The sequence below is a fragment of the Nuphar pumila genome, chromosome 3 (genome assembly GCF_984573655.1).
Source record: "Nuphar pumila chromosome 3, dmNupPumi1.hap1.1, whole genome shotgun sequence".
Lineage (NCBI taxonomy): Eukaryota > Viridiplantae > Streptophyta > Magnoliopsida > Nymphaeales > Nymphaeaceae > Nuphar > Nuphar pumila.
In genome coordinates, this window is record NC_143251.1 from 92236747 (window position 1) to 92258680 (window position 21934).

Below are 21934 nucleotides of genomic sequence, written 5' to 3' on the forward strand. Positions count from 1 at the left end.
CAAAAATCAAGGAGCGAGAGAAAATGGTGGCCAAAATGAAAGAAGAAATTATAGCAAAATTATGTCATTTTTGCAAAGAATCGGGACACATTAAACCGGTGTGTCTAAAATAGAAGAAGATGGTAGCTATGTTTACTACTTTTCAACCACATATGGAAGAAGGTTCATCTACTTCCACTAATGAAGCTCTATCTCTAACTCAAATTGTGGAAGCGTTTCAACCTCTTCTCTAAGGAGCAATTTTCAGGGCCGCCATGTCAACATTCTCTCTTCCCGGTAACACTTCTTGGTTTTTGGATTCGGGTGCCTCATTTCATATGACTCCCAATATCTTCTCTTTCCGAGTATTCAAAAAATGTATCTCCATCTTTTGTTTGAACTGTGGATAGCACTTCTCTTGAAATCAAAGGAATTGAAAATTTTGAAAAACAAGGTCTTTTTATTCCTAAAATTATATTTATACCAAAATTAAATTTAAATTTGCTTTCGGTCTCTCAACTCTCGGACCATGGGTGTAATATAAAATTCTCATCTAACAAATGTTGGATACAGAATCGTCGGTCCAGAGAGTTGATTGGAAAAGGCTCTAGGAAGGGAGATCTATACTTCGTGGATTTTTTTCAAATACCAAAGAACTCTTTTTATAATGTTGTCCAACATAAAGATATAAATGTTTGACACAAAAGACTTGGGCATCCCAATGTCATCAAGCTTTCTTATTTACATTTTGTTAAAGATCTTTGTAAAAGTTATTTCACTTGTAATAATTTTATTCTTGGAAAAATGAGAAGCTTGCATTTTGAACAAAGATCTATGTTTATAACAAAACCATTTGAACTCGTTCATTCGAATGTATGGGGACCGGCACCCGTTTTATCAAAAGGAGGGTTTGCATATTATGTTATTTTTGTTGATGATTACTCTAGATATTATTGAATATACTTTCTTAAACATAAACATGAGGTTTTATATCTTTTAAAGAATATCACATGATGATTAAGAATCAATTTAATGGAAACTTAAAGATTCTTAGAATCGACTCTGGAGGTGAGTAACTCTCAAATGAGTTCAAAAATTACCTTAAAAATTACGGAATTATTTATCAAAAGTCGTGTCGTATAACATCTCAACAAAATGGATTAGCCGAAAGAAAACATAGACATGTTATTGAAACCACTAGAACCTTACTTATCTCTCAATACATTCCAAAAGGATTTTGGGTTGAGGCGGACCTTGCATCTGTTTATCTTATAAATCGTCTTCCATCTAAAAATTTAAATAAAATTTTACCTTTTAAAATATTATATCAAAAGGAACCCGACTATAATAAATTGAAAATTTTTTGACGCAAATGTTTTGTTCTTACGGATAAAAATGATAAACTCTCACCAAAAGTCATTTCTTGTGCATTTATTGGATGTTCCAAAACTCAAAAAGGGTTTCGATGTTATGATATTAAGAATGACAAATTATATGTGTCTAGAAATGTAACCTTCTTGGAAAACATTAGTGGTTTTGAAAAATGTGAACCTCATGAATATAATGTAGACTATTCCTTCTTGTTTGAATTATTGTCTAGAGATGATGATGTTTCTAGTCATGATGAATTCATATATAATGATATTAGTGATGATAAAGTAGAAGAAAATAATAACTCTTCCCATCAATCTACCAATCATCATATTGAAGAAAGAGCATCTAGTTATCCTATCACTTATACCCATAGAGAAAAAAGCATTTTTAGAAGTGTAATTGAAAAATATAGTGAACCTACCCCTTCACAGGAAATAAATCCTCGAATAACCGAAAGGACTAGTTCTAAGTTTATATCATATGATTCTTTTTCACCTAGATATAGAGTGTGTCTTAGCGCCATTCACTTGTACGTGGAACATAAAAACTTTGAAGAAGCCAAGAAGAGTGTTGAACTGAGAGAAGTTATTTATAGTGAACTTAGAGCTCTTAATAAAGCTAAGACATGGGAATTTCAAAATCTTCCTAGGGGTAAAAACGATAGGGTGTAGGTGCGTTTTCAAAGTCAAAACCAAGAGTGATGGATCTCTTTAAAGATACAAAGCACGCTTAATTGCCAAAAGGTATAGTCAAGAATATGGAATAGACTATAATGAGACATTTGCCCTCGTTGCACGTATGGTTACCGTTAGATGTCTCATTACCATTGCTTAAATTAAAAAATGAAACATTTATCAAATGGATGTCAAAAATATATTTTTGAATGGTGACCTTAGCGAAGAAGTGTATATGGATGCTCCCTCAGGTATGGAGATTACTAAAGATAAAGTGTTTCGCCTACGAAAAGCTCTTTATGGTTTGAAACAAGCTCCCAAGGTTTGGTATGATCAATTTTCCAGCATAATGGTAGAAAATGGTTTTGTCTCTTGCTACACTGACACTGCTTTATTTGTAAAGAACTCTGAAATAGGTATTGTAATTTTGTTATTATATGTTGATGATATGTTAATTACAGGTGATGATGCAGTATGAATCAAGAGTATCAAGTCTACTCTAACTGAAATTTTTTAAATGTCAGACTTAAGTTTTCTGATATATTTTCTAGGCAATAAAGTTGTTAATTCTCACAGGGGTTATTTTTTATCACAAACTAAGTTTGCTTGTGAGATCATTGACAGGTCAGGTATTTCATATGACAAAACTTATGAAACTCCTGAAGTAGTAGGAACAAAGATGAAAATTGATTATGGGATTCCTTTAGAAAATCCTACTCCTTACAGGCAACTGGTTGGTTCATTGATGTATCTTAGCATCACCAGACCAGATATCTCTCATGCAATGCATGTTGCAAGCCAATTTCAACATGCACCTACATCAGTTCATATGAGTGATGTTCTTCAGATTATCAGATACGTGAAAGGGTCCATAAATAAGGGAGTATTTCTATCGTCATCTTCTGAGTTAAATTTAATTGCCTATACTGACTCCGATTGGTGAGGTGACGACACTAATAACCGTCACTCCGCCACTGGCTTTTGTATTTTTTAGGTGAATCTTTGGTTTCATGGAGATGTAAGAAACAATAAAATGTGTCACTATCTTCTACGAAGGCTAAGTATCGAGCTATGGCAACTACTGTTAAAAATGTAATTCCTATATATATATATATATATATATATATATATATATATATATATATATAAATTTTATTTTGATCATAATACCCGAAAAGGGTATTTTTGTATTTTCCCATTTTACGCATATTCCACTTAGGAATATGATTGTATTCTTTTTTATTTTATTTTATTCTCTTTTTCCTTTTTTCTTTTCTTTATTTTTATTTTTTTTTGGGTTTTCGTGCCACCTTGGGAAGGTCCCCAAAAGAGTCGTTGGGGAGCAACGACTCCTTTGGGAGCCCCCAAGGTGGCTCCCCTTTATGGTGTATTTTGTGACCGTTGGGGCTCCCAACGACTCCTTTAGGAGCCCCCAAGGTGGCTCCCCTTTATGGTGTATTTATAGGGGTGTTCCCTCTTGTAAATGTATGCCAACTATTGTTAAAAATGTAATTCCTATATATATATATATATATATATAAAAAGATACGTATACATATATATTATATATATGTATACATATCTTTATACATATATTTATTTTGATCATAATACCTGAAAAGGGTATTTATATATTTTCCCATTTTACGCATATTCCACTTAGAAATATGATTGTATTCTTTTTCATTTTTTTCTCTTTTTCCTTTTTTCTTTATTTTTATTCTTTTTTGTGGTTTTTGTGCCACCTTGGGAAGGCTCCCTAAAAGAGTCATTGGGGAGCCCCCAAGGTGGCTTCCCTTTGTGGTGTATATATAGGTGTGTTCCTCCTTTTCATTCAATATATTCTCGTTACATGCATTTGTGCATGTTTGCATTATTTTACGCCTTTGTGCTTATTTGTTCAAGTGTTGTTTGAGTATCTTTGTGCACATCTTTTGTGAAGCATTAGTGCTTGTATGTGTATTGTCTCTTCGTAGACATTTTCACATGGTATTAAAGCTTGGTTTGAAGAAGGAAGGATGTGTGGTTGAGTGCCTCAAAAAGCATGCTTTCAAGTTTTTTTGTGATTGATGTGGAGACTTATCTTCATCCAATATTTTAGAAGTTTCCTACAACAAGATCTAAAATCTTATTACGGTACGTGATTTTTTTCCCTATTCACTTCTCTCTAATGGGCGAAAAAGACTCATTTCCCTCTTGGCTTCAAGTTGAATGGCTCAAACCAGTGTTATGAAAAGCGTTGAGGCATAGCGAGGCGCTCCACCAAAATCTGTGGCGAGGCGTAAGCCTCAAAAAAAAATTAAACTTAAAAAAACTATAAAAATTATCAAAGTTTTGATGGGGAATATAAAAACTTGTCAACATAATACCACATACCACTGTTTTTTGATATTTATGATTTTTTAATAACTGGGAAAAACCGCCTTATTAACTGTGTTCTTTCAACGTTAGCGTAAAACCTTGGGTCCCCCTTGCCCACCTGGGTGTGCACCCAGCTTCAGCTTTGCAGGGGGCATCCTTTGCCTCAAGGTCGAAATTGGGTGTATTGCTCGGTGGGCAAGGGGGACCTCAAGGGTTTTACCAAGCGAAGAGCTGCAAATGTGCAGTCGGTGATTTGGAAAGGGGGGAGGGGGGTGTGGTTTCCTGTGGCCTAGCCAAAAAGAAAAATGCCTTTGGTGCATATTAACAAGGAGAATGCTAGCAGACATCTTGGATCTTGTTGGTTGTTGATTTAAAATGAATGTTGGCTCTGAAAACCAGCCATCTTCTTTTGGTAATTTGGTCACGATATTGAAGCCTTCAAGCCTCTTTATGCGGTTTATGCTTACCACTGTATATGTTTTCTCCGCAGGCTAGATTTTAGGCCAAGAAACACCAATGGGGACAAAGTTTGCTTACCACTGTATATGCCTGTGACAAAGTTTGCTTTACTGTACAGAAGCGTCCATTTAAACCCAGGTTTTCCTCGGGTGTGAAGCAGCAGTTCCACAGGCCTTTTAGCAAGTTTTAAATTCTGCCTACTATTGTAGGCTGAGTATTGTCACCTGAGCCGCGTGTGCGATCATTGTTAACAAAAAAAAGAGAAAAGAAGAACATCTCTAAGATGATTGAGGACATGTATTGCATTAAAACTTTTTCGTGTCTGCTGGAGAGATTGAAGAGAGGGGTCGGGGTTACCTGGTGTCTGGCAAGGGTTGTCGGCGTCGCGGCTACTTCCGGTGAGAAGGAGGAGGCCGAGAAGGGAGAGTGTGAGAGACGAGAGAGAGAGAGAGAGAGTGGCTGCGAGAGACGAGAGGGAGGGAGAGACTGACAGAGAGAGGGAGAGAGGGGATGCGAGAGAGAAATTAGGGAAATTGGGGCTCCCGACCCTTATTAGGGTCGGGGGTGACATGTTAATGTTGGTCAAATGAGGGCTTTGACCCTCATTTGACCAACAAAATAAGGCGTGCACGCCTCACAGTGAGGCGCGCCTCGCCTCAAAGCGTACGCCTCAAGGCGCATGAGGCGTACGCCTCCATGCTTTTACGTTTTATAATTGCACCTCAAGGCACAAAGGCCCTCGCATTGAGGCGAGGTGCGCTTTTTGCGCCTTGAGGCGCGTTTTTAACAACATTGTCTCAAACTATCATGTTTGGGCCGGGAACATGGAAGCGCACATAAAAGGTAAAGATCTTTGGGGATACGTTCTTGGTTCTATACCGGAACCCGAACCAAAGATTACTTTGGTACTATGTCACACGGACTCGGCTCCAAGGTCGCCGCACCCGCGTCGACACGCACCGACACGGGTGCGGCTCGGACTCGGTCAACCCGACCCTGGGTGTGGTCAACGCACCCAGGGTCATTTTGGTCCATTTTTTGGAATTTTTTTTTTTTTTTGAAATTTTCTGGGCTACAGCTGTAAGGAAAAAAACCCATCACAACTAAAAAATCTGTACACTTTCAAGTTTTAAGTACAGAATGGGCACAACTCAAGTTTTTGTGGTTTTTTCCTGTATGAAGAAAGTGAATTATTACAGTGTATGAAGAAAGTGTACAGAATGCCTTCACAACTCATCACCTGTCCCCTAATGGGCACAACTTTGACCGAGTCTTTTATATATATATATATATATATATATATTTAATATATATATATAGCCGAGTCCCCGTGTCCAAAATTTTTGAAATTGCGCCGCACCCGTGTCGCACCCGCACCCGCACCCATGTGACATAGCTTTGGTAGAGAAAGGTAAAATTAAAATCCTCGAAAGAGAAGAAAGAAATAGAGCTCTTGAAGAATATTACAAGAGACCTGAGAAATGGGAAATGAAAAATTTCAAGATTCTTTCTTGGATTTTTTTCTTCGGTTGAAACTAAGATCAATGCCAATATTATTAAATTCAAGAAAGCATCGGAAGCTTGGCATTATCTTGAGAAAATGTAAACGTCAAGAGACTTGTCTCACAAGTACTATCTCCAAAAAAGGGGCTTTGACCCTTCAATAAAATGAAATGTCTATAAGGGAATATTTTGCGGAATTATCATCCATATGGGATGAACTCGCTATGCTTGAGCCTAAATGGAGTGGAGAAACCATTGAGCTTAGGTACAAACAATTGGAAGAGGACCATTTTTCCAATTTTTTGAATGGGCTTACACCGAGTTCCAGCAAATTTGGTCTGCTCTTCATCTTTTGTTTCCCCCTCGCTTGAAGATGTCATCACAAAGCTAAGTGGGGAGGAAACACGTATGAATACTAGCAAAAACAATCTGAGTGTTCTTGCAACTTCAACTAATGAAGAAAGTGATGTCGTTAATGTCGTTTCAAGACCGGGGAACAATGTTCGAACTTATAAGCCTCCTCACTTTAAAAATCAAAATCAATGATCAAGTCGTCAAGGAGGAAGAAAGGACTACAACAAAATTGTGTCATTTTTGTAAAGAACCAAGGCACATCAAACCTGTTTGCCCTAAATGGAAGTTGATTGCCATGGCCACCACATCTCAAAAGGAAGAAAATGTGACTCCCTCAAATGGAGCTATTTCTCTGCATCAGATCATGGAAGCGCTTCAACTACTTCTTAAGGGAGTTGTTTCTGGAGCAGCTACATCTACATATTTTTCTCCTGGTAAGACTTCTTGGCTCTTAGATTCGGGTGTCTCTTTTCATATATCCCCTAACATATGTTCTTTATCCGTTTTTTTTAAGAATTCATAATCATCTTTTGTTTCAACCGCCGATGGCACTTCTCTTGAAATTAAAGGAACTGAAAATTTTAAAGAAAAAGGTTTTTTTATTCCTAAAATTAGATTTATTCCAAAACTAAATTTAAACTTGTTTTGTCTCCCAACTCTCGGACCATAGATGTGATATAAAATTTTCATCTGATAAATAATGGATACAGGATCGTCAGTTCGGAAAATTGATTGGAGAAGGCTCTAAAAAAGATCTTTATTATGTGGACTTTCTTCAAATTCCAAAATATTCTTTTTGTAATGTGCTGAATCACAAAGACATTAATGTATGGCACAAAAGACTTGGCCATCCCAATGTCACAAAAAATTTGTATCTTCCGTTTGCCAAACATTTATGTAAAGAAAATTTTGTTTGTAATGATTGCACACTTAGAAAAATGAGAAGTTTGCCATATTATCAAAGATCCATGTTTACTACAAAACCTTTTAAACTTGTTCATTCAGATGTTTGGGGACTGACACCCATTATTTCAAAAGGAGGTTCTCTTATTATGAGATATTTGTGAATGATTTATCTAGATTTACTTGGATATATTTCCTCAAATATAAACACGAGGTTGTTACAACATTTAAATCTTATCATATGATGATTAAGAATCAATTTGACGAAAATTTAAAAATTCTTAGAACTGATTCTAGGGGAGAATATCTTTCAAATGAATTTAAAAGTTATCTTGAGAAATGTGGGATAATTCATCAAAAATTATCCCAAAACACCCCAACAAAATGGTTTGGCCGAAAGGAAACATAGGCACATTATTGAGACAACCAGAACCCTACTCATTTCTCAAAACATCCCTAAAAGATTTTGGGCTGAAGTCGCCCTTGCATTTGCATCTGTCTATCTTATCAACGTCTTTCATCCAAAAATTTGGATAAATTTCACCATTTGAAATTTTGTATAAAAGAGATCCTGATTATAGTAGGTTAAGGGTTTTTTGGTGCAAATATTTTATTTTGATAGATAAAAATGATAAACTTTCTCCTAAAGCCATTTCATGTGCCTTCCTTGGGTATTCCGAGACTCAAAAAGGATTTCAGTGCTACGATGTCAAGAATGATAAATTATATGTGTCAAGAAATGTAAGCTTTCTAGAAAATGTTAGTGGGTTTGAAAAATCTGAATCTCATGAGAAAAATATGGATTATTCCTTCTTATTTGATCTTTTGTCAAGAGATGATGACATAGTGACGAGGAATTCATACCAAGTGAAAATGAAGTAGAAGAGAATGGCAATCCTCCCCAGCCTTTTATCTATCATGAGGTTGATGATAGATCTTCTAGGGAACCTATTGTATACAGACATAGAGACCAAAGCAGTTTTTAAAAGTGCTATAGAGAAATATAGTGACCCTAGTGAAACAATCGCTTTGGGTGAAAGTTCTCAAAGAACTGAGAGAAATAGAAGACCTCATTCTAGATTCATATCTTATGACTCCTTTTCTCCCAAACATAGAGCGTGCCTTAGTGCCATACACTCATACGTTGAGCCCAAAAATTTTGAAGAAGCCAAAAAGATGAATGAATGGGTAGAAGCCATGGAAAATGAACTAAGGGCTCTTAGGAAAGCTAGAACATGGGAGTTTCAGGATCTTCCTAAAGGAAAGAAAAGTATAGGATGTAGGTGGGTTTTTAAAGTCAAAACCAAGAGTGATGAAACTCTTGAGAGATATAAAGCGCGTCTAGTTGCTAAGAGATATGGACAAGAATATGGGGTAGACTATGATGAAACGTTTGCCCTCGTTGCTCGAATAGTTACAGTTAGATGCCTTATTACCGTCACATCAATTAAAAAATAGAACATTTATCAAATGAACGTTAAAAATGCTTTCTTAAATGAAGATTTAAATAAAGAAGTTTATATGACTGCCCCTCCTGGAATGGATTGCCCTAATGGTAAAGTTTTACGTTTACAAAAAGCTCTTTATGGTCTAAAGCAAGCTCCCAAAGCTTGGTATGACTCATTTAACAATTTAGTGATAGAAAATGGATTTGTCTCATGCTATACTGACATTGCCTTATTTATAAAGAAATTTGATGCAGAAATTGTAATCTTGCTGCTATATGTTGATGGCATGTTAATTACAGGTGATGATATCAAGGGAATTAAAAAAATTAAGTCTGCGCTAACTGAAATTTTTGAGATGTCAGACTTAGGTTTTCTGACATATTTTCTAGGCATTGAAGCTACTTTTTCTCATAGAGGATATTTTTTATCCCAAACTAAGCTTGCTTGTGAGATGATTGACAGGTCAAGCATTACTGATGACAAAATTTGTGAAACACCCGAAGTTGTTGGATCCAAGATGAGGATCGATGATGGGATTATTTTGGATAATCCTACTCCTTACAGACAGCTAGTTGGGTCATTGATGTATCTTAGCATCACTAGGCCTGATATATCTCATCTAGTTCACATTGCAAGTCAATTCCAACATGCTCCTACATCAGTTCACAAGAGTATAGTCCTTCGAATCATTCGATATATAAAAGGAACAACAAATAAGGGAGTATTTCTTTTTTCATCCTTTGAATTAAATTTAATTGTGTATACTGACTCCGATTGAGGAGGTGACCCTAATAATCGTCACTCCACCACTAGTTTGTGTATCTTTTTAGGTGAATCGTTGGTCTCTTGGAGGTGTAAGAAGCAACAAAAGGTCTCTTTGTCCTCCACCGAAGCTGAGTATAGAGTCATGGCATCCACAACCATGGAAATAGTATGGATTCGACATCTGCTAGAAGATATGGGAGTTCATATTCTAGAACCGACAAAGTTATGTTGTGACAATAAGAGTGCGATATACATTGCCAAAAATCATACCTTCCATGAGCGCACAAAGCACATAGAGATGGACTGCCATTATGTTCGAGAAGAATATTTGAAAAAAAACATCGATCTTCCATATGTGACATCGGAGTATCAACTAGCGGACTTCTTCACTAAGGCGCTTTTCTCCCCTCGGTTTCATTTTCTTTTGGGCAAATTTGCGGTTATCACACCGTAAGTTTGAGGGGGGTGTTAAAAATGTAATTTCTATGTATGTATATATATATATATAATTTATTTTGATCATAATACCTGAAAAGGGTATTTTTGTATTTTCCCATTTTACGCATATTCCACTTAGGAATATGATTGTATTCTTTTTTATTTTTTATTTTTTATTTTTTATTTTTTATTTTTTATTTTTTATTTTTTATTTTTTATTTTTTATTTTTTATTTTTTATTTTTTATTTTTTATTTTTTATTTTTTATTTTTTTCTCTTTTTTTTCTTTTTTCTTTATTTTTATTCTTTTTATGGTTTTCATGCCACCTTGGGAAGGCTCCCCAACGGTCACAAATGTGATGGTTGGGGGCTCCCAATGACTCCTTTTGGAGTCCCCAAGGTGGCTCCCCTTTGTGGTGTATATATAGGGGTGTTCGCCCTTGTAAATGTAAGGCTTGAGTGACTCAAGCTCCTCCTTTTCATTCAATATATTCTCGTTACATGCATTTGTGCATGTTTGCATTGTGAAGCATTCGTGCTTGTATGCGTATTGTCTCTTCATAGACATTTTCACAACTACAACCATGAAAATTGTTTGGATTCAGCAATTATTAAAAGATATGGGAGTTCGTGTTCAAAGGCCCACCAAGCTATGTTGTGACAACAAAAGTGCAATACATATTGCAAAGAATCACACTTTTCATGAGTGACGAAGCATATTAAGATGGACTACCACTATGTTAGAGAAGAATATCTAAAGAATGCCATTGATCTTCCTTATCTGACATCAGAATACCAATTGGCGGACTTCTTTACTAAGGCGCTCTGTTCCCCTAGATTCAATTTTCTTCTTAGCAAACTTTCGGTTATCACACCATAAATTTGAGGGGGGTGTTAAAATGTATTCCAAATATATATATAATTTTTTGTAATACCCTTTAAGGGTAAAACTATCATTTCTACATCTTACGCATATTCTCCTTGGAATGTGATTGTATTTTTTCTTTCTTTATTTTTTCTATTCTTTCTTTTCTTTTTTATTTTCTTTTTTATCTTTTTTTTTTTAGCCTTGGGGGGGCACATATAGACGTTGGGCCCCTCCAACGGTCACAATTGTGACCGTTGGAGGGGCTCCAACGTCTACATGGAGTCCCTCCAAGGTCTCCCTTTTGACTTTATAAATAGGGGTCTTCCCCCTTTGTAATCTTTAAGCTTTGAGCCAAAGCTCTCTCACTTCTTTAATAAAGATTCATATTTTTTTTGTCTTTGCGCATTTGGTTTCTCTTGAATGTGTTGTGCCTTTGTGCACATTTGTTCCAAGTGTTCTTATTGTGCCTTTGTGCACGTGTTTCTCATTAAGAATTTAGTTTTCTTATGTATGTTGTCTCTTTGAAGACATTTTCACACCTTCCATCCAGGCAAGAACAATGACTGGTGCAGGTTTTCATCAGCAGGGAGTACAATCAGCAGCAATAAATGTAGCTAGTATACTTCCAACCACTAAAATGACTGTGAACAGATGCTAATAGGTGGTTCTGCCATGTAAAAACCCAGTGTACTGACCAGTGACATAGATTCATCAGCAAGGAATATGATCAGCAGTCAATACCATGTTTCATTACCAATGTCAAGGGGTACTTCCTTTCAAATGGTTCGAAAAAGATGCTCTCAGAGTTACTGGAAGCTTCTTAGATAGGTGGGAAGATCGCTTCGGAAACTTGATGAGAATCTCGATTCTCCCACGTTTCTCCTATGCTTTCCACATGCTTCATCTATTCCTCTTAAATTGGCAGTCATCTTTTTTAGATTTTGTTAAAAAATTAATTCTTACACTAAAAATCATGAAATTTAAGAAAGTCACTTTTATTTTAGTCTTTATTTGCATTCCATTTTGATTCCCATTCAATTCTTATATTGTTTTTTTTTTCAATTTCTCGCTTCCCGCTTTCTATACATTTTAAAATGCATCTCTTCTCGCTTCCGCTTCCTAGTCTAGCAACCTTGGTTCCACCATTCTCTAAAACCCCAGTGGATTGATCAGAGACATGCCTAAGTCAACCTATGGCCCATCAAGTTGGTTGAACCAATATGCAGACTTCCACCTTCATAATTTGTACTTTTTGTATTTACTTAATTGATTTCACATAGGTACTATGATGCGAGAGGTAGAAATTTATTTGTATTCTTTGTACATGAACTCACTCTCTTGCTAACTTTTATTATGGTGCAGTACACAACCTTTTCCATTTTACTGTTTACTAAGACCCGTGGCTGTGATATTCTTTTTCATTGAAAATATAACCAAGTTTTCATTTCATAATACTTTATTGTGGAATTGGATACTCTACACATAAAAGTTATTAGTTTTCTATGACGCTTGACATAATAGTTAGTCACTCATAAACATGAAAACTCTGCATTTTATATTGTGCATTTTTTATACTTTCGAACTTGGTTCGATAAATCTTATTCAATATAGCTTTTTCATGTTAGAGACAGTTTTACTATACAGTTTTATTTATGCATTATACTTTGACTATCTATGCATACAAAATAAAAGATGACAACAATCGAACAAATAATTGTGTAACCTAGATGAGCCCTGAGTCTAGTCTAAATAAATCATTATTGCATTTTCAAACTATGGACTCCACAACAATTCAAGAATGAGATACCTGCTTATAAAAGCATCCCAATCCCGTTACAGACAATAGGACACCTTTTCAACTTTGATGAAAACTCGTTATTAAACTGATTATATCAGTACGTTTTTCACATATACTAGAATGCAACCAGAACTTCTGGGAAAAGGCACTCAATTAGCTTTCAAGATATTGAAAGGGACTGTTGCAATCAAATCTATCAACATGACCAGGATGAGCTTATAAAAGCAGCCCTTTGCAATCCAACAGTTTGATAACGAAAGCTACATTATTAAAACATAAATAAAAATTTACCTGGTTAAGCCTGCCAGCTTAGTTTTGAACTCATTAAACTCCTTAGATGGGCCCTCACCCTCTAGGAAAGTAAGCAATTCCTTCTCAGCACACTGATGTAGCCGCTCCAACCCAGACTCTGCCTCACCTACAGCACAAATGTGCATGTTAAAACTGATGGAAAATGGACACAACAAGTACGTAAAGCAATCAGAAAAGAAAAAGAATGGAAATACCTTGCAAGTACTCAAAAAACTGTCTCTTTGCATGTTCGTGCTCAGGAAGGTAATAGCCATATGCATATGTCCACTTCAGTACTCGCCTACACTCAACTATCTGCAGATTACAACATAAATGTGATAAAACCTTTCATATCAAAGGAAGGTGATAAACACTAGACAAGAATGAATGAGCAAAAACCAAAAGAAATACCTGTAACCAAGCATCAGTTATGAATTTTAGTTGAGACGCAGGCTGACACTGCTTGTCACTCAACTTTTCAATCTGCACAGTTACACAGGAACAAAATAATATTCATAAATTAAAAGAATGGTAGTTGTGGAAATAGTAAGAACCTAGCTTTTTGCAAGAAGGTAAAGAAACATTTAAAATAGAAAGACAGCATCACCAATTGTTAGCATATAGAAGGATTTGCAAAATCATGTTACTCAAAATTTGGTACATTGTAGGCCACCTAATCTGACCCCTTGGATCATGTTATTTCCACATGTATGCTATGTTACTATGATTCGTGGACTTGAGGATGCAGGATTTGGATTCAACTCGAAAGTTAGAATTTTTTTTCAAAATTGGGACACAAGTACAAGGAAGTTTTTTAAATTTTTTATCAATCAAAAACTATTTTTGAATATTTTACCATTAAAAATGTTTTTTATTGAAACAAAATTAAAATGTAATAAAATAGTATTTAAAATTTATTAAAATAATGTCGTATGTGTTGGTGTCCGAGTCGACGTGTCCACTCCTGTCACTAGGGACAGCCAAAATAGCATCTCCCTGTGTGACATAGCATGTATGTCAGATTTTCTGGTGGTAAGGGGTTGGAACCCATGAGGGTAGCCAATATTTTCCCATATATATATATATATATATATATGGGAAAATATTGGCTACCCTCGTGGGTTATATATATTAGAAAAAACTTTTCCTGACATTCACTTTCCCACAAAACTCAGAAAAAGAAGTTTAAGAAACAAAAAAGTAAAAATAAGAAAATAGCCATCTTTTTATTTTTTGGTCATAGAAAAAAAGATGAGAAGCCATAAAAACCCTTTGTTCTAATCTTAAAAGACAAACAAATAAGCATTTCTGATATGTTTGCAATATTATGATGATGTCATAGCAATCTTTCAAAAAAAAAACAATGTTTCCAAAATATCGAGAACTCAATTTGAATACAGTTCATGCCACAAGAACTCCATTCTTAAGTATTGGACTGTCAGACTCGTCAGAAAACAGGTGTCAATTGCAGTCACTCTACAAATTACTACTTACATGAACAGTTTGCATTTGATGCAGATCTGAAAGAGCCTTTGCCCTTGACTGCAAGCAAAGAAGAAAAAGTTTAGAAACACGGACAACACGTTTCCATAATCATATTGAATATTAGGCAATTATGGGAGCTATTGGAAAAATAAATAAAGTTTACAATGTGGTGCAACAGATGAAAAATACAGTCCAAGGCACAGCCACATATTGTAATCCACTTTGGAGCACAAGATGCATTATTTCATTCGCAGTCAATTATCAAGTAATACTACAAAAATATGCACCATAAAAGATACGCAAAAAGTGGAATATTCCAAGTGACAGCTACCATGGCAAAAATATTAATAATTCAACTCCATTGGCATGAAACATATGTCTTTACGAAGGCAACATGCACAAGCCAAACAAAGTTTTGTGCAAAGGAAATCGATAAGGATACCTCACCAATGAATACCCCAGCAACGACCAAACATTCATTAGGCCAACAATAGATATGTTATACAAGGGAAAGAAAACGAATTAAAAGAGGCACCTGCAAGATGAGCTTAAGTTTGTTCAGCTTCTGGTTAACGAACACTAGACCATGCATAGTTTTTTTTTGGCTTTTCAATTAGCTAGCCATGAAAATAATATGCCGACAATGCACTTCATGAAATTTGTATGTACTGGTTTGCTTCTATCTCAAGCTGATGTTGATCAGACATTAAAATGCTTATATATATATATATATATATATATATATATATATATATATATATATATATATATATATATATGTATGTGTGTGTGTGTGTGTGTGTGTGCAGAAGGAAATACACTGTACCCATAGTGACCTATATCGTTCAAGGTATTTTCTCGGCTAGTGTATTTCTTGGAGAGATTTTCAAAAGTTGGAAAATCTTGGGAGTTTTAAAAATACAAAAAATATGAAAAATAATAAGAAATATAAGAAAATAATAGGCATTCTTGGAAAAAGGAAATAACTTTGAAAATCTTATGAAATACAAAAAGAAACTAAAAAAATACAAAAATTGGGCTTAAAATATATAAAATGATATTTTTTCAAAAATATCGCTCTAATATCGTGATATTATCACGATATTTTATGACAAGATAAAACCATGTCAAAGTGAACAATTGAAGATATATTTGGAAATCTATAGAGGAATAGTTTTAACAATACAAACAGTACGGCTCTGTTTGGGAGCCTTGAATAGGAGATGTGTTATGATTTTCCACAGTGCTCTCACGCTCTTAGATGTTTGGGGCAAGGTGGCTAGACTAGGAAGCAAAAGTAGAAGATTGATACAAGCAGTGAAAACGAGAAGCAATGAATTTTAAAATTTATAGGAAGAAAAAAGCGAGAAATTGATTTGAAAGTGAAACGGGAATAAAAAAGGAAGCAACGTGGGAACCAAATGGAAAGCAAAATGGGAATCAAATGAGAAATTAATAAAAGCTAAAATAAAAATGAATTCATAAATTTCAAAAAAAAATAATGTAAGAACTAAATATTTTGCATAACTTAAAAATGATGATAAATAATTTAGATAAAGCATATGATAAGTGAGTGGGAAGCGTGAGAGAAATGATGTGAGCGTGGGCCGAAGGGTTCGGACATGGGAAGGGGAAAGTCTAAAATGAATCAATTCGGGTAGTCAAGGTGGCTGGGTTCAGACAGGGTTTGGGAAAAAAAAGCGGTTCTCCCAATTGGTATAGCAAAAAAAATCCAAATTTGATGGAATGGCTCCAGACACCTTAAGGTATGTTTTGGTTCAAATTTCAAGAACAGAGAAAACAGGAAGGAGTTAGGGATTTTTAAAGTTGCTAAAAATTTCAGGCCAGAGACAAGAGGGTTAAGGTTCAAGCAATCCGGTTTGTAAAATTTGGTTCTAGGCATTGGGAACTCAGTTGGCTTTGAAAATTGGAGGGTTGATTAAGGACATACTGAAGTACCTTAAGTCCAAAATTCAGGACCAGACTCCCTACGGTTCGATCTAGGGAGTCTGAATGCACAAGGCAAATGCCACACTCCACCTACGAGCCCGACGCACAACTGCTAGGAATCTTTAGCTTATTCATGTTCCCTTAGTCAACCGAACACCAACAGTATACTTCTGCTTACCATAGACAAAATGACCTATACCACCCTGCCAATAACTTGCTTATGCGCTCGGTCAACCACACTTCAGTTGCATAAATTCGCATAAATAGGACAGCATCTCTTGTTAGTTTCTAACTTGAACCAACGATCACTGCCCTCTTCAGTGTCGCACTCACCGAACAACAAGGTCTCCATGAATTTTTTTGCTTTGATGCCAATTTATCACGGGTATAGAATTTTTCGCAAACCCGCGAAGCGCCAGTCTGGCCAGCTTAACAGCCAAAGGTTGCGCACCAACACTTTTCATGAACCAAATCATTTCATTGGCCTTGCACACCACCATGTGCATAGCTACATAGCAAAAGTTGATCAAGCGCATCTCCAAATGTGTATTCTACCTCGTCCATGTCACTTACGTGCATAGTCATCCCATACTGGTTAGCACCTCCAAATAGCACATGGATGCCTTAGTCTTGCATGTCATGAAGCACATCGTGACCCATGGGCATGCCCCCAGCATAACCTCATCACCAAAGGGACAAGGCCTTTTGACCCTCAATCCGAAGACCAATTGATGATTGCATGTCATAACGTAAAGCACCACATAGATTCGTTCGTCGGCGCCTAGGCATTCTCTTGCCTAACCCCAAGTCACCATACTCAATTCAAACCAGAGTTACCAGTCGAGGAAGCGGGAGCGGGAAGCGATATGGGAAGCGGGAGCGGGAAGTGAGGCACTTTCAAAAATTTAGGAAGCGGGAAAGCGTGGGACCACTTAGAAGAAAATTATGAATTGTCTCGGAAGCGACCTAGGAAGCGAACCGGAAGAGAGGGGGAAGCGAAAAAAATGAAAAAAATGGGGAAGCAAGGGGGAAGCATGTTTCCCATAAAAGGGAAACGTGCTTCCCATAAAAGTGAAGTGTGCTTCCCAAAAAAGGATGATGCTTCCCCACGCATTTCGGAAGCACGACGTTTCGCGCTTCCGAAGCGCGACGTTTCGCGCTTCCGAAGCGCGACGTTTCGCGCTTCCGAAGCGCGACATTTCGCGCTTCCGAAGCGCGTATCGGGGAAGTGTGCTTCCCCTTACGCCTAGGCACTTCCGGCAACTCTGGTTCAAACCACCTAAGGTGATCTCTAAAGGAATTAGCCCTAACCCACACACACCCATGTGCATCCAAACGTTATGCGTGGAAACTCATACAAATCGAGAGGTCCTTCACCAAATCCCTAAAGGCAACATCCTTTGATCCACTGGCATTGCTTAACTAAACAATGCTCTACGTCTGTGCCGCCACACACCGTCGCACCAACAACAATATTGTTGCCTATCGCATGTCATGCTATCATCGCACGTCACCGATCAAGCCAACGCATACCACATGTTCCTACACTTGATGCATTTTCCACTCACTAGAGCTCTGCATTGCACATGCCTTATTTTGAAGGCTCGGTACGGGACAAATACTCCCCTACGTTTAAAATGGATAGGAAAGTCAACAAAGGGCTTTTGGATTGCATCGAAAGGATGAACCCTGAGTATAGCATTCAAGATCAAATTCATAAGAAAATATAAAATTATGATAATCCATTGTATGATATGGGGAGACCTACAGTAGTGTGAAACTGTGCCACGATGCGTCCAGGTAATTTATTTTGTATATTTTGATTTTAATTTCATATTTTTATTTAGCTACAATTTTTGTATTATTGTATATATGTTATTGTCTTATTGATTTCTCATTTTTTTCTTTTTTTCAGGCATGTACTAGGCTAAGTTTGAAAGAGATGCTCCAAATTTGAGAGTTTTTACCATTCTCATTCTTAGCCAAACATGTAGTATAAGTGGATGCGAGAGAAACTGGAGTGTTTTCAAGCAAATCCATACCAAAAGAAGAAATAGATTGAAGCATAAAAGGCTCAATGACCTCGTCTACGTTCGCTACAACTTACGACTAAGGCAGAGATATATAAAATTATAAAGTTTATTTATTATTTTTATGTATTCATTCAAAGTTTTTTTTACATCTTTCGAAACCCAACTAATTTTGATTTTTCATGTCATTTTTTTAGGCAAATCGAAAAGTTATCATCAAGGAGGCACAAAGAGCAATTTGATCCCATCAGTTTGAAACAATTTGATAAATTGGATGCATGGGTTGAAGAAAAGGCAAAGACTTTTGAATGAAAAGGATATTTAGTGAATTAACGGGGAAGGAGCATAGGAGGTACATGATGAAGACCCACATATCTTGGAGACGATGTGGAAGTCGAAAGAGGAGGATAAGACAATGATTATGATTATTACAGTTTTATGTAATATGTTTTAAAAAAACTTGGTTATTAAACACTTAATTGTTCATAAACTTTGTTATTTTGTTTTAGTTAATGTAGTATGAAATTTTGAGTGTTGTGGCATGTTCTTAATTTCAAAATATTTAATATTTTGCATTGTTCTTTAGAGATATTTATGCAATATTATCTATGATTCTATTAGTTGATGTTTGATTATGTCTTATGCAGCTCATAGAAACATAAATGCTTTATGTGTGATTTTATGGTTGTACTTTGTGCAATTCATCATTGTTTCATGTGATGGTTTTTTTAGAATTTTTGCTAATTTTTTCTGATTTTATTTTTATTTTTTGAAAACTTTTTATTAAAAATTTACAATATGATATGGCGTTACTTTGGGCCCGAAATACGGGTAACGATACAATACTTACAACCAGTGTTATCAAAAACGCACCTTGAGGCGCAAAAGGCACACCTCGCCTTGAGGCAGCGCGGCCCTCTGTGCCTCAAGGCGCAAGCCTGAGGCGCAAAAAAAAATTTTTTTTTTACAACAAAATTTCTGAGGCATAATCAACAAGATTTTTGTAGGTTAATCTCATATATTTTCCAGTTATTTCAGTTATGCAATCAGTTTCGTAATATATTACTATATTTTAACTTTTGTAGGTTAATCTCATATTTTCCAATTATTTCAGTTATGTAATTGGTTTCTTAATATATTTTAACTTTTGTTAGTTAATCTCATATATTTTCCAGTTATGTAAACCGTTTTTTAGTTACTTTTATATGTTAATCTCATATTTTTAGAATAATCTCATATATTTTAACTTTTGTAGGTTAATCTCATATATTTTCCAGTTATTTCAGTTATGTAATCAGTTTCTTAGTATATTTTATCTTTTGTTGGTTAATCTCATATATTTTCCAGTTATGTAATCAGTTTTTAGTTACTTTTATATGTTAATCTCATATTTTTTAGAATAATCTCATATATTTTAACTTTTGTAGGTTAATCTCATATTTTCAAGTTATTTCAGTTGTGTAATCAGTTTCTTAGTATATTTTAACTTTTGTTGGTTAATCTCATATATTTTCCAGTTATGTAATCAGTTTTTTAGTTACTTTTATATGTTAATCTTATATTTTTTAGAATACTCTCATATATTTTAACTTTTGTTGGTTAATCTCTTATATTTTTCAGTTATGTAATCGGTTTCTTAGTATATTTTATCTTTTGTTGGTTAATCTCATATATTTTCCAGTTATGTAATCATTTTTTTAGTTACTTTTATATGTTAATCTCATATTTTTTAGAATAATCCCATATATTTTAACTTTTGTAGGTTAATCTCATATAATTTTCAGTTAGGTAATCAGTTTTTTAGTATATTTTAACTTTTTTTATTAATCTCATATATTTTCCAGTTATGTAATCAGTTTTTAGTAAATTTTATATGTTAATCTCATATTTTTTAGTACTTATTTGAGATTTTCTATTTCTTATTGGATGTTATTTCATCAATAAAGCATTTCTTTATTTATTTGTATTTTTAGATATTTTTTATAATTTTTTTAAAGTTTTCAAAAAAAAATGAGGCTTACGCTTTACGCCTCGCCTCGGTTTTTGGTGGAGCGCCTCGCTACGCCTCAACGCTTTTCACAACACTGCTTACAACCTTGATGTGATCCATTCCTTCTGTAAGAAGTCTCTCTCAAAGCCACCAAAAAGGACAAAGTAGACTCTATACGCTTCTTTGACTCATTTTGATTATAGAATGGCACATATTTCCAAAATTCTACATGCCTTAATGCCCACACTTTCCTACTTCTAGGATCAAAACATTTATATCCTTTTTGTCCTTCCGGATACCTTATAAAGCAACACTTTACTGCCTTGGGAGACAACTTAACAAAACATGTACATCCAAATACCCTAACATGTCATAATATGGTTCTTTCCCAAACGATCTCTTATGAGGAGAGATTTTCCTAATTACCTTAGAAGGCACCTGATTTATCAAATGTATGGTTGTCCTCACTGCTTCTACCCAGAACTCCTTAGGCCGATAACTATTAAAAATCAATGCTCTGGTAGTCTCCAATATATGTTTTGTCTTCCTCTCTGCAACTCCATTCTATTCTGGAATGTAAGGACAGGACTTTTGATGCACAATTCTTTTCTCAAGTATAAAGGCTCGTACCGCATTACTCGTATATTCTCCCCCCGATTAAGAATGTAGGATTTTTATTTTCGCTGCATACTAAGTCTCAACATACACAGAATCTTTTAAAAATATTAGCCAATTCACTTCGATTTTTCATAAAATGAACCCATGTATATCTGGTAAAATCATATATATATATATATATATATATATATATATATATATATATATATATATATATATATATATATATATATATATATATATATATATATCACAAAATACATGGATCCTCCTTGCAGAAGGACCCCATACATCACAGTGAACTATTTCAAAAGAACTCAGACTCAATTTCTTTAAGACCGAACAAGAGAGCATGACTCTTAGATAACCTACGACTCTCACCATGGTTTTAAAACCCGGTGACTCATCACTCGACTCGTCCTTGAGTGACTCGTGACTCGACCGGGTCAACTCGGTGACTCGGCAGGGTCATGCTAACTTTATATTTTATATAAAATATATAGATATATGTATATACTATCTATATTTTATACTATTTTATCAATATAATACATAACATGTATTATATGTTGTCTAAGGGACTCAACTAATAGGTCGCCGCACCCGCATCGACGCGACACGACACAGTTGCGGGTGCCGCACCAGG

At 35.3% G+C, this 21934-nt stretch overlaps 1 protein-coding gene across 8 annotated transcripts in view; it reads right to left on the reverse strand.

Annotated features, from left to right (window-relative positions):
- LOC149843131 (putative E3 ubiquitin-protein ligase ARI8) overlaps positions 1 to 21934 on the reverse strand; it is a 98099-nt gene that overhangs the window by 4501 nt on the left and 71664 nt on the right. For all 8 annotated transcript variants that reach the window (XR_016430843.1, XR_016430846.1, XR_016430841.1 and 5 more), the window contains exons 11-14: positions 14710 to 14757; positions 13627 to 13698; positions 13431 to 13530; positions 13216 to 13342 (exon numbers count right to left, since the gene is read on the reverse strand). Coding sequence is in view for 1 of the 8 variants with exons in the window: in XM_089999612.1 (XP_089855738.1) it covers positions 13216 to 13342; positions 13431 to 13530; positions 13627 to 13698; positions 14710 to 14757 (347 nt within the window). In the remaining 7 variants the exon portion in view is untranslated. The remainder of the gene's footprint in view (positions 1 to 13215; positions 13343 to 13430; positions 13531 to 13626; positions 13699 to 14709; positions 14758 to 21934) is intronic.